Source organism: Pristis pectinata, chromosome 6, assembly GCF_009764475.1.
Source record: "Pristis pectinata isolate sPriPec2 chromosome 6, sPriPec2.1.pri, whole genome shotgun sequence".
NCBI lineage: Eukaryota > Metazoa > Chordata > Chondrichthyes > Rhinopristiformes > Pristidae > Pristis > Pristis pectinata.
In genome coordinates this window covers 62,328,612-62,342,931 of record NC_067410.1, presented here as the reverse complement: position 1 = coordinate 62,342,931, position 14,320 = coordinate 62,328,612, and the positions used below count along the sequence as shown (strand labels likewise).

General features: G+C 44.5%; 1 protein-coding gene across 4 annotated transcripts in view; it reads right to left on the bottom strand.

Annotated features, from left to right (window-relative positions):
* The window catches only part of LOC127572115 (cytochrome c oxidase assembly protein COX18, mitochondrial), a 31,117-nt gene that overhangs the window by 10,097 nt on the left and 6,700 nt on the right, over positions 1-14,320 (bottom strand). The window contains exons 1-3 of one of the 4 annotated variants that reach the window (XM_052019005.1): positions 9,432-9,547; positions 7,453-7,919; positions 2,898-3,000 (exon numbers count right to left, since the gene is read on the bottom strand). In XM_052019005.1, coding sequence (XP_051874965.1) covers positions 2,898-3,000; positions 7,453-7,909 — 560 coding nt within the window. In that variant the 5' untranslated portion in view covers positions 7,910-7,919; positions 9,432-9,547. The other 3 variants (XM_052019007.1, XM_052019008.1, XM_052019004.1) reach the window with 3 other exon arrangements.

Genomic DNA, 14,320 nt, shown 5'->3' with positions numbered 1-14,320 from the left:
CAGGCCTCCAGTCAGAGAGACAACCATCTACTACCACTCTCTGGCTTCTCCTGCTAAACTAATGTTGAATCCAACTGACTACTTCATCTTGAATGTCTAGTGACTTAACCTTCTGGACCAGCCTCCCATGCAGAACTTTGTCAAAGCCCTTGCTAGACTCCATATAGACAACGTCCACCACCCTTTCCTTTAACCTTCCTGGTTAGACATGACCTACCACGCACAAAGCCATGTTGACTATCCCTAATCAAGCCCTGTCTATCCAAATACTCATACATCCTGTCCCTTAGAACACCTTCCAATAATTTACCCACGACTGACGTCAAGCTCACCTGCCTATAATTTCCTGGCTTATTCTTAGAGCCTTTGGAACAACATTAGCTATCCTCCAGTCCTCCGGCACCTTACCCACGGCAAAGGACATTTTAAATATCTCTGCCAGGGCCCCTGCAATTTCTGCACTTGCCTCCCACAGGTCTGAGGGGACACCTTATCAGGCCCTGGGGATTTATCCACCTTAATTTGCCTCAAGACCACCAGCATCTCCTATTCCGTAATCCAGATGCGGTCCATGACCTCACTACTCTTTTGCCTCAGTTCTATCATCTCTGTGTCTGTCTCCAGAGCAAATACGGATGCAAAAAATTCATTTAAAATCTCCCCATCTCTTTTGGCTCCATGAATAGATGACCACGCTGATCTTCAAGAGGACCAAGTTTGTCCCTTGCTACCATTTTGCTCTTAATATAGCTATAGAAACACTTGGGATTCTCTTTCACCTTATCTGCCAGAGCAACCTCACATCCTCTTATTGCCCTCCTGATTTTTCTCTTAAGTATTCTCTTGCACTTCTTATGCTCCTCATATTGAGGAAGTCAGGGATATTTAACAAACTGGCTGTCAGGCTGTACTTGACAAGACCATGGGACAGCTCTCCCACTTTCATCACTAGCCTGAAGTTGTCAGCTACAGGGAGGTTGCAGATTACACCGGGCTGGTCATGTCTTTGTCATGTCCAAATACCATGCTGAGATTGATGCCGGTTGAACTGCCTGGTCTTATTACCATATTGTTTTGTAGCAGTTTAGCACAACCAAGAGGGTCATAAGGAGTAAACTACATCTTTATGAATCTGGAATTATATATGTGTGTCACTGACACACATCATGAGCTGGTCATTGTCTTCAGGAAAGGGGGCAGTGTACGTGCACCTGTCTACATCAATGGTGCTGAGGTCGAGAGGGTTGAGAGCTTCAAGTTCTTGGGTGTGAACATCACCAACAGCCTGTCCTGGTCAAATCATGTAGATGCCACAGCCGAGTAAGCTCACCAGTGCCTCTACTTCCACGAGGCTAAAGAAATTTGGTTTGTCCCCTTTGACTCTCACCAACTTTTACCGAGGCACCATTGAAAGCATCCTATCTGGATGTATCATGGCTTGGTACGGCAACTGCTCTGCCCAGGACCACAAGGAGCTGCAGAGAGTTGTGGACCAGCCCAGTGCATCACGGACACCAGCCTTCCCTCCTTGGACTTTGTCTTTACCTCTCGTTGTCTTGGTGTAGCAGCCAGCATAATCAAAGACCCCACCCACCCGGAACATTCTCTCTTCTCTCCTCTTCCATCTGGTAGAAGATACAGGTGCCTGAGGGCACGTACCACCAGACTTAAGGACAGCTTCTACCCCACTGTGACAAGGCTATTGAACGGTTCCCTTATGCAATGAGATGGACTATGACCTCACGATCTACCTTGTTGTGACCTTGCACCTTATTGCACAGCACTTTCTCTATAGCTGTGATACTTTACTCCGTACTGTTACTGTTTTTACCTGTACGAAATCAATGCACTTTGTACTAACTCAATGTAACTGCACTGTGTAATGAATTGACCTGTACAATCGGTTTGTAAGACAAGCTTTTCACTATACCTCGGTACAAGTGACAATAATAATAAACCAATACCAATAATAAACCAATACCAATACCACTCCGGTCATGAATTGCAGATTTCCCCTTCCTAAGTATAATTAATAAACTGGTAGTTTCATAGTAAATTCAGCAGCTGGTGTGCCAGGATCTGAAAGACTCCAGACTGGTAACACATTGACTTTTTTTGTTCAGGATCTGGGCTTCACTCACACAGACAGCATTTATTGCCAATCTCCAAATGCCCTGCAAAAGGTGGTGATGAGCTGCCTCCCTGAAGCACTGCAGTTTTCTGGTTATGATATTCCCACAGTTCTGTTGCGGAGGGAGTTCTGATAATCCGGCATCTGATCATTCAGAAATCCTTATTGTCTAAAATCTGGCACATTTATTAATCCAGAATGTGATCTGGATGCCCACAGTGCAAGTGCAGTGCGCAGCCAGACCGGCCGACCAGGTGGCTATGCTAGGTGTGTGGCTGGAACAGGGGCTGGGGTCCAAAACACCAGGGGTCAGGAACGTGGGTAGGTTTGTGGCTGGAGCTGGGTCTGGAGTTCCTGCATATTTCCTGCTCCTTTTAAACTCAATGGGTTCACTGGAAAATATATTATACTGCTGTATAACATGTGAAAAAAAGTAAAATAGCAGTGTTTTTGGATATTAATAGAAATAACAACCAAGATCTGGAAAATCTACTAGTCCAGCAGCACCAAAGTCCTAAGGGTTCTGGATTATCAGACTTTTGCTGTACTTTCAGTGTTTCTTCCCATTGTTGTTCGACATGGGGGAGCACTGATTCATCGAAAAAGAACCTGCCTTCCTTCACTTATCCCTTCATTTTGAATCTCTGTGTCTCACTAATCCCTCTGAGCAATTATGCAATTCTGGGTTTTTTCCCCAAAACTACAAACCTAATTTGCTGCAGCTATATCAATCCTCATGTTTTTGAAAGAAAAAAAAGATACATACCGAGCTACACTTTCAGACCACCCAACTTGCTTTGCACGCACGGAAACTTCATAACGTAATCGCTTGGCTAGCTCTGCAATTTCTGGCTGTAGATTTTCGACCTATTGAATGGGGTAAAAGCACATAGCGAAACAATGTTTGAATCATGTCTAAAATCAGAAAGTGTCGGAAAAGCTCAGGCAAATTCTGCTTCGGTCTGTGACGGTTTTTCTTTACATAGATGCTGCCTGACTTGCTGAGTGTTTCTAACATTTTCTGTAACTTTTTGTTTCAATTTCCTAGCAGCTGCAGTTTTTTTTTCCATTTTCGGTTCACATTAATGATTTAGTCCATTCTGTTTCACTTCCTCAATGCACACACACATATTCTTTTCTTGGTTGTAGCTATGGAACAACTTTAGTTTGTTTGTAATAAGTATTTCTTAGTAGAAACTCAATTGGGATATGGCAGCTGATTTCTTTGTACCCAAGCTTTGGAAATCTGGGACATAGATTTCTGCTTTTAATCACGATCATTTAACAACTTTTTGGAAAGTGTGCCAGGAGAACTTCACGACAGCTGCATCTTCACCAACAGTTTCTCATTCACCTCTGCAACATCAGTTCCAGATTCCCCAACAATCTGTGTGTGTCATCTCCATTTTGTCATCCTCATTCCTGTGCCATATATGAATCCAAAATACTTGGGTCAGCTATCAAATATACTAATGGCACTCAGCTATAACCCCTAGATCTTCTTCCTCTGTGGTCAGATTGTATACCCAATATCTAATATTGACTGCAAGTTAGAAGTTAAGTGAAAGTTTTGTAAAAGAATTCCTGACTGTAGAACTAACGTTAGCTAGAGTAGTGGTTTTCAAGCTTTTTCATGCTGCGGCCCCCCAGAACATGTCCTTGTTAGATGGCGGACCCCCAAAGCCCACAAAATCAATCAGTCGATAATTCATGCATACAACACTTAAATTACTGCACATAGGCCCTATTGAAATAGTGACTATTTCAATCACCGATAATTACCAGAGGTGTCCTTCAGTGTTCAGTTCAATGTGAAGGTTATGCCTGTTTTGCACTGCAGTTTGTCCAAACGTGGTGGTATGTGCGACAAACATACGTGTATGTCATCCTCAATATTCAGTCTTCATCTGTATTTGGTTTTCATGGCAGTGACTGCAGAAAATGCTATTTCGCACAAGTAAGTGGTTGCAAATGGTAACAGAACATTGACGGCTTTGCCGGACAGCAGTGGATACTCATGGGAACATGCTATCCAGAACGAAAACAGTGACATTTGGTTGAACTGCAAGCGCAAAGTCCTGTCAGATGACAGTTCAGCCAATTCTACTTGTTCACATCCAGTTAAATCAGTAAGCATGCATTCAAACGGATTTCGAATCCAATCAAACAGGCTCGTGTCATCATCGCCGAAATACTCATGGAAATAATGTAACAGCTGTTGAATATGGTTCAAAACAGTGCTCGCAATGGCCTCTGTCTTAGTCTTGTTCACTGTCAGAAAGTCAGCCAGCAACAGAAACATATCATAGACGCCTTGCTCGCATCTTCCCTTCCAGATACAGAGTTTTTTCTGGAAGGCATTGATTTTGTCATGCGTTTTCAGAACATTTGAGCCAGGTCCTTGCAATGATAGATTTAAGCTGTTCAAAATGTTGAAAATATCTGCAAGATAAGCTAATCTGGCAACCCACGTCTCATCTGACAAGAACTGTGCTAATGATCCGTTATGTTCATTTAGAAAAATGAGTTCATCTCGCAATTCATATACATGCTGCACAATGCGGCCTCGTGACAGCCATCTGACTTCTGTATGTAGCAACAAATGCTTATGCTCGGCTTCCATTTCACAGCATATGTTTTCAAACAAATGATGATTGAGCGGCCTGGCTTTGATAAAGTTAACGATTTTAATGCACGTGGAAAACACATCCGCCAGATTTTCATCCATATCCTTTGCAGCCAAAGCCTCACGGTGAATCATGCAGTGGGTTGCTGCTACATGTGGAGCTACTCCTTTCACTCGTGCGACTAGACCTGACTTCCATCCCGTCATGGCGGCAGCACCATCCGTGTACACTCCGATACACTGTGTCCCACGCCAATGCCAATCATACAAAAAAGTGTCAAGCGCACGGAAAAAGTTCTTCACCAGTTGTACACCCTGGGAGAACCTTGCAAAACAAGAAGTCTTCAAAGCCTCTCCTTCCAGCAATATCGAAAATAAACAAACAACTGCGCAGCACTGGCAACATCAGTACTTTCATCGAGCTGAATCGCAAATCGACTTGCTGAAGACGTGCTATCAGCTGACTCTGTATATCTTCTGCCCTATCGCCAATTCTTCTGCTTACTGTGTTATCAGACAGTGGAATGGCTTTCAGTTTTTGACTGGATTCTTTTTCCCAGGTACAACTTCACACATATCTACTGCTGCAGGCAGTATAAGCTCTTCTCCAATTGTGTGAGGCTTTCTGGAATGTGCTATTCGTTAATGCTGCCAAATATGATGCGCAAAGACCCTTCTCATTTACGTGGTGCAGGCTGTCATTTTGCCTTTCTGCCTGAGGTACAGCTCCTTTTTCCGCTCAAAATATTCCTTCGGCTTACTGGCAATATCTGGATGCACTGTTGTTAAATGGCTCTTCAATTTCACTGGTTTCATTGCATCGTTGGACAGTGTTTGCAAACACACAACACAGAGAGGTTGGTCCGCATTTGTCCCCACTGCAATGAAGCCACATGAAATGTATTCTGGATCGTACTTGCGTTGTTTTCTCTTTCGGTCACCCTTATCCCCTTCGTCATCAGAATCTTCCAGTTTCTGGTCAGCTTTTCTCTTCAGAAATTTCTTCATACTCAGCAATACACGCTGGACAGTTTAATTACTATTACTGATAAACAATATTATCAAAACTAATCTAAAATTTACATGCTTGCGCACCTTTTGTTTAACAGTGACGTCACTGTGACATAAGTGCACGGTAAGTAAAAAATATTAAGGCACCCCAACAACGTCACTCAGTCTCGCTAACACTACAGTGCACAACAGAATAGTAGTGAGTAGTGAACACTACTGACTACTCTGACTACACAAATCGAACATAAGTGACAGCTTACCAGAAGGGAACACCATCTAAGTCTCTAAGATTGTCGCCTGTAACAGATAGAATATATATGGCTGATATTCTGAATAGTGGAAAACTGGAGCAAGCAAGTAAGCTTTGTAACAGGTCGCTTTTTCATTTTTTTCTTGGCTTGCTCCCTGGCAACCCGCCTGCCCGCGGACCACAGGTTGAAAACCTCTGAGCTAGAGGGACAGCTATTGGCAGTGGGATAAAGGGAGCACAGCTGCACACAAGGGCAAAGTCAGTAGAACAAAGTCTGGAGAATTAAGGCTGGAGAGGATTTCCTCATTGGAAAGATGCATTGCAGGTGACCCAATAGTCTACTGATATTCTGGGTTTACACAACAGAAGGACGGAGGATTAAGGTTACAGACTTAGAAATTAAGTGCAAGTCAAAAATAAGAGAATGAGAACTTTAAATTGAAAATTTTTACACTGCTAAAAAGAGAAGGGATAGGAGAACTCGGGGCATTGAGTTCAAGAGTTGGGGCATCACGTTACAGCTGCACACGATGTTGGTGAGACCGCACTTGGAGCATTGTGTGGCGTTCTGGTCAGAAGGATGTGATTAAACTACCAGATCAGCTGAGTATTTCTGGCATATACTCTTATTTCAGATCCTGCTGTTCTGCATTTCACAGCTTTAGCACTATTTTTTTGATCTCCCTAACTGCCCTCATTCATCTTCCTCTATTTTACACCCCTCCTGATCAATGAAAAACAATTAATCAGCATTCATTTCCCTCTCTTAGATGGCACTGAAAACAAATGTGCCACCATTGGTCCCCACCTTGGTCTCCACCCCATTCGCAGTCATTCCCTTTGTTCTCTCCACCTTTCCCCCATCCCTGCAACTTCAAACATACTTGTTTTCCCATTCTTACAATTCTGATGAAGAGTCATTGACCTGAAACATTAACTCTGTATTTCTTTCCACAGATGCTATCTGACCTGCTGAATATTTCCAACATGTTCTTTCAGAATATTGAAGTAGTTGGGTCTGGAGATGTCAAAGATGGGAATGCAATTTGTATAGTAGAACATTTTGAATATTCAGGCCTGTATTGCAGATTATTTTTTTTAACCATAAATGGTAAAAAAAAATCAGAGTGTGCATGCTAACATTTGGCAACCACTATCAGCAGAAGTATGCTACTGGAACTTGTGAAGTATGGTTACAGTTAGCTCATTTTGGAGATGGATATTAAACAAACATTTTTTAACTAGAGGCATTTTGATTACACCCACAGTCTACACTTATCCCAACGTCCTGGACACTGATAAATCTCATAATAACACTGGGTCTCTGACAGTGGCCCACTTTTAAATGCAATGACCTACAAGCCAAATGTGACCAATGTTAATTCAAACTATGGAGAACTAATTGATACAGGATTAAGTTTCTCCACTTACCATTGGCAATAATGTATGTCTGGTAAACAGCAAGTGGAAGTGTCACAGTTGCTCGTAACACCACTGTTGTACAAATTATAGTTGTCCACCATGGCAGTCCTGTGGTCTGCTGCATATTAGTCAATAGGTCCTCCATCAAGTGAACAGGCACCGAATCAGAAAAACTCTCATACCAGCCAGGGCGAGGAGCTGAAACTGCTGTAGCAGACAAGCACGAGGCCAATGACAGCATCCTTGTGTGACAAACTAAGGAACTTCCATACATTCCAATACCCTCACTCACAGGAAAAGTGGGCAAGTATCTGTTGTTGTTTGTCCATCTGTCTTTTCGAATGATTCCGTGCGCAACCGAAGAGGATAATGCCTGTGCTCGTTCCCATGAGCATCGTTTCGTCACACATGCTCCACTGGGTGACAATGCAAACATCTTTACTGCTTTCAACATCCGACTGCTCAGCATTTTGGGAAATCTAAAACAACCAATAACGAGGAGGATTATTAACTTTTGTTCCCTCCTCCAGTGGCCTACATTTAACTTCCCATCAAATTCTGCAAAAGAGCCAAGAATTATTCCCCAGTGTGAAGACATTGGGAAGATTCCCTGCAATGGCTTGCCAGAGTTAACTGAGAACTGGGAAGGATACAATGCAGATATGAAAGAAAAGTTTACCCCTTTTAATTTTCTTTGATTCAGAATATAGTTGCCCACATGGAAGCTACAGCACAAACTCACTTTAACTGTCTGTATCCCTTTGAATACTAATAGTCATTTAGAGACCTATTAACTTCTGTTACATAACCACAATGCAGGACACAAGGCATATAGCATAAAGTGGGTGCAAATTTAAAACGAGACTGCAGAAGCAGGTGTTTCAAAGACTGGTCAGTTTCAGAGATTCCACTGGGAGACAACATCAACACTGAGTTTAAATTCATCCAAATCCAAATTAGAAAACATTCTTTGGAAACATTAAATAAGTTCTTTATAATCTTGAATTATTTACAGCACAGAAACAGGCCACATGGAACAACAGATCTAGGCTGGTACTGATGCTCCGTAACACAGTTTCACCATTCAGAAGGGGTAGAAGACTTTGACTGTGGTTTAAAAATTCTTGCCTCTGCATCATGTCCACTTATTTTTTTGGTTAATTGATTAAGATCATTTGCTGTGATTAGCATCCTGTAATAAAAGGTTTATCATTTTTCATCCAGCTTCCACTGCAACCTTCCAACAATGTAGACCATTTAACAGGGGCACAGACCTGAAACATATAACTTGGGAAAAATGTTTCCAAGTTTAAAAAAAAATTTAAAACCGCAGATGCTGGTAATCTGAAACAAAAACATAAAATACTGCAAACACTCAGCAGGCCAGGCAGAATTCATAGAAAGAAAAACAGAGTGATGGTTAAAGGGAAGGTATGAGGCCAGGTGGATTAGTAATTCCGGAGAGGAGCGAGTCCGCCAGGATCTCAAAACCAAAACGTTGACAGTTTGTCTTTCCATAGATGCTTCCTGACCAGCATTTTCTGTTTTGATTAAACACCACAAGTATCTGGCTCTCTCTCTTCCAAAAGGCGATGGACACGATATTCATTCAATTTTCCCGGATTCCTAGCACAGTGCAGGTGGCCAAATAGAGATCCATGTAGGACCTAGCATGGCTAAGTGAGTGACAAGAAACTTGAGGGCTGCTGGGTTTGACTTAGTCGGAAAACCGAGCGGTCAGGTGCAATGCAATGTCAGTGCTGTTCATTCAAGCGCTGGCGGTGACTGTGGGCTCGTCCCATTCACCCGGGGCTCCCACCCTGTGCAGCAGGCCGAGGAGCCTGCACCCTGGAGACCCACCACCGTTCCCTGGCCTGGTGCAGCGGCTCACTGCTCGCCCAGCCACGGGTGCGGCTTCCCTCCCGCCCGATCACTCAGGCCGCAGTTTTTACAGATGCTGCTCGGACACCGCGCCCGGCGCCACGGCCTACCGCAATCCGCCGCAGCCGGCTCCGCGATCGCTACTCCGCCCCCGACGTACTGCGTCACCGGCGCACGGTGCGTAATCGCGTCACCTCCAATCAAAACTCCACCTCCACGCTGTCTCCCTCCAGCTGCTCTCTCTCCGTCCCTCTTTTCCTCATTCCCTCCCTCCCCCCCCTTTGCTCCCTCCTTTTCTCTCTCTCTTGAGAAACGGGAGAGAGGAAAGGGCATGGAGGGAGGCATGGAGAGAGTGGAGGGGTGGAGAGGAGGGGGGGAGGAGAGAGGAGAGGAGGGGGAGAGGGGACAGCGGAGGGGGAGGGGGAAGAGGAGGAGAGGGGAGGGGAGAGAGGCGAGGGGGAGGGGGAAAGGAGGGGGAGAGGAGGGGGAAGGGGAGAGGAGGGGGAGAGGAGGGGGAGAGGAGGGGGGAGGGGAGAGCGAGGGGAAGGGGGAGGGGAGGGGGGAGGGGAGGGGGGAGGGGAGGGGGGAGGGGAGGGGGGGAGGGGAGGGAGGAGGGGAGGGGAGGGAGGAGGGGAGGGGAGGGAGGAGGGGAGGGGAAGATTGACATGGAGGGTGAGAGAGTCAGGGAGGGAAAGGGGGAGATGAGAGGTAACAGTGAGAGAGGGGGGATAGAACAAGGGAGAAAAACGGGAGGGAAAGATAGAAGGCAAAGGGAGGGGGAATGGGGAGAAGAGGGAAAGAGGGAGGGATGGAGAGGGGGGTGAGTTGGGGCAGAGAGAAAGAGAGAGGGAGGAGCGGGGTTTACTCAAAAGGAAATGATGAGAAGGCCAAGGATGTCAGGGGAAAGGATAGGGGCCTTGTGTTGAGTGGCTGGAGTTGATGAAGAACAAAGGATGAAGGCCAGGATTACGTAGAACAAGACAGCACAGGAACGGGCCCTTTGTCCCACAATGTCTGCGCCAAAGAGGTGGGGAAAGGATTAAGGCTCAGCAAGCAGTGTGGACAAGGTTGAAAAGGAGGAATAGTCTGAGTTTGGGGCAGGGTTAGGACAGGTGAGAAGAAGCCTGTGAAGAATTGATGAAGACTCTAGGATGGGTCTGAAGCTTCTTACATTGGCAATTTATGAAGGCTTGAATAGAGTTCTCGCTATGACATTGTAGGTTTCCCACCCACCTGTCCCCAGCGGTCCACTTTTCTTCCACATCTCAAAAACATGAAGGTTTGCAAAGATGGAAAGGTCTGGTGTTTTATTGAGGGATGATGATGGAAGATCTGAAAGAGAAGCAGACAGAACCCAGGAACTTAAGAATATCAGCGACTATAAGGCTCAGGAAGAAATGTTGAGTGATCAGAATTTTAGTAGAGAGGGGTTTGAGTGAGGAGGTAGCTCTCGTGAAGTAGGTGAGCTTGCAGAGGGCTTGATAGAGATAGCAGAGGAATTATAGCAAGGTGAAAGTCTGGGATTTGGGCCCAGGGGAGCATTAACAGTAGCAAGGAGGACAAAAGGAAGCAGCAGACTGAAGGGGCCCAGAGAAATCTAGAATTGTTGGAGATGAAGGCTGAAGGTTGTTTCTTGGAATGGAGGCCGGTTTCTAGTGGTGTGCCATAGGGGTGAGTGTTGGGACCCTTGTTATTCGTTATTTATATAAATGATTTGGATGCGAATGCCCGAGACTTGATCAGTAAGTTTGCAGATGACACAAAATTAAGAGGTGCTGTTGATAGTGAAGAAGGTTGTCATAGATTTCAGGGGGATCTTGATCAGTTAGGGAAGTGGGCCAAGGGGTGGGAAATGTATTTCAGTACAGAAAAGTGTGAGGTGATGCATTTTGGAAAGTAAAACCAATGTAGGACTTATACTATGAATGGTAAGGCACTAGGGAGTGTATTGGAACAGAGGGATCCATGAGTACATGTGCATAGTTCGTTGAAAGTGGCGTCACAGGTAGACAGGGTGGTGAAAAAGGCTTTTTGCACACTGGCCTTCATCAGGCTAATGAGTATGGGAGTTGGGACATTATGTTGCAGTTGTATAAGTTGTTGGTGAGGCAGCACTTGGAGTACTGAGTACGGTTTTGGTCACCCTGTTTTTGGAAAGATGTGGTTAAACTGGAAAAAGTGCAGAAAAGATTTACAAGGATGTTGCCAGGACGAGAGGGCCTGAGTTATAGGGAGAGGCTGGCCAGGCTAGGTCTTTATTCCTTGGAATTTAGGAGAATGAGGGGCGACCTTATAGAAATGTTTAAAATTATGAAAGGCATAGATAATGTGGAAGAAAACAGTCTTTTCCCCAGGGTAGGGGAGTCCAAAACTTGGGGGCATAGATTTAAGGCGAGGGGAAAGATTTAAAAGTGACCTGAGGGGCAACTTTTTCACGCAGAAGGTGGTGAGTATATGGAACGAGCTGCCAGAGGAAGTGGTTGAGGCAGGTACAATAGTATAATTTAAGAAGCACATGGATAGGTACATGGAGGGGCAGGGCTTAGAGGGATATGGGCCGAACGCAGGAAATTGGGACCAGCTAGGTGGGCACTGTGGTCAGCATGGACTCATTTGGCCAAAGTGCCTGTATTTGTGCTGTATTGCTCTATGAGTCTATGAAGGCAGGGGAGGAATAGTGGAGGGGTTTAAGAAGGGAGTGAAGAAGGGTAAAGAAGGGAATCCAGTGATTATCTTTGCAGTCTAGGGTGACCTTGCGACACAACAGTCTTGTCAGAAGAGACTGAGGCTTGATCATATTTTATATGAATTAGCTGGATCTACCCAAGTCCATAAAGCTCAGTGACAGAGAAGAGTAACTGATCTGAGTGCCGGCAGCTCCTGAAACCCAACAGATTGCATACTCTAAACCTATCCCATTTTAATTCCTGTGGCAACCTGGGATATACAGTACACTATTGAAATCCTGTATCGTATGTGAGAGTCATGAGACTCCATCTGTTTATCGTCTTTATACCCAGGGCTCCTTTGTGTGTATTTTATTCTCTTTGGTTTTCTTTCAAAATAATTTTATTTAGAAACAACAAAGGAAAAACAAAACTTAAGTTAAAATGTTGTCCTTCTTTGTCCAAGATGTGCTCCAGCCTCACCAGTTGCAAAAGGCCTTAAGTGTACCAGCAGACAGCATATGTACTCCACCTCCAAGGACACGCAGGCTCGAACCTCAAAAGATAGGTAGACATTCGGGGATGGACAGACCTCCAGTGATCCACTACTTGGACGTCTGTGAACAGCCATTTGGCCAGTCACAGGAGCAAACCCATGGGGAGATCAAGGAGGATACTCCCAACCAACTGGAGCTCAGTCTCATGTGACAGGTCACTTGGGCACTGGAAGTTTGCAAACTTTAAACTGTGTCAGGATGTCCAGTCATTCAGGTTTAACCCCTTTCATTGAAACTGGGGGCATATTCCAAGACTTTGAATATGGAGAGGGAGTAAGGGTTATGATTTTTGGGAATAAATGACCTGACCTACGTATTTGTCATAGTATGTCATAAATTTAAGACCAATAAATGGCCCACATATTTCTTCAACATTTCAGTCAGTTTTTCAATACAAAAGACAAACTCTTATATCCCAGCTTTCATCTCATGAACTTTTATCCTCCTTATTTACACAGATAACACAAGCAGTGGACAAACAAAATGCTGGTAAACTGACCTCTATGTAGGTTTAGCAACAATTAGGAATTTAAAAATGTATTAAAGGCATGAAAGGAATGTATTGATGTGTGAGTAATCAGTTAAATGGACATTTATATATGTAAGTAAAGTTGTGGTGGAGGCTAGAGAGAGAAGCAGTAGATTTTTCTCAAGAGCTGATGCCAAAGTCCTGTTCAATACTTGTTGGGTCTGACACAAAAAACAGAAATGCAGATGAAAAAAGGCACGTAACATCTTTTTTTTCAATGGTCTGGAATTGAAGAGAAATCAGCAGTTGCAGGCCTGATTAGGACTGTGCTGTGACTAGCAAGGTTGGGGTAAGTTGGCAAGAGCAGGTGGGGCATTGCAGTGGAAGGTGAGAGGGAAGGTTCAGAACTAATATTTCCATAGTGTAAGTGTAGCAAGCAATTAGGAAGGCAAATGGTATGCTGGCCTTTATATTGAGAATACTGGAGTACAAAAGTAAAGACGTCTTCCTGCAATTATGTTGGGTCCTGATGAGATCACACCTAGAGTTATTGAGTATGGTTTTGCTTCCTTTATCTAAAAGAGATCAGAATCAGATTTTTTGTCACTGATATATGATGTGAAATTTGTTGTTTTGCGGCAGCAGTACAGTGCAAGACATAAAATTACCATAAATTACGAAATAAATAAATAGTGCAATAAAAAAGGAATAACAAGATAGTGTTCATGGAATGTTCAGAACTCTAATGGCAGAGGGGAAGAAGGTATTTCTGAATCATTGAGTGTGGGTCTTCAGGTACCTGTACCACCTCCCTGATGGTAGTAACGAGAACAGGGCATGTCTGGATGGTGAGAGTCCTTAGTGACGGATGCTGCCCTCTTGAGGGTGTTCCCGATGGTGGGGAGGGTTGTGCCCATGATGTAGCTGGCTGAGTCCACAACCCTCTCCAGTCTCTTGCAATCCTGAGCATTGGAGCCTCCATACCAGGCTGCGAAGCAACCGGTCAGAATGCTCTCCACCACACATCTATAGAAATTTCAAGAACTTTTGGTGACAAACTCCTAACAGTAGAGCTGCTGGTGTGCCTTCTTCATGATTGCATCAATGTGTTGGGCCCAGGATAATCCTCTGAGATGTTGACGCCCAAAGTATTCGTAGTACTCATTCTTTCCACCGCTGACCTCTCAATGAGGACTGGTCTGTGTTCTCCTGACTTCCCCTTCCTGAAGTCCACAATCACTTCCTTGGTCTTGCTGACATTGAATTCGAGGTTGTTACAACACCGCTCAACCAGCTGATCTATCTCC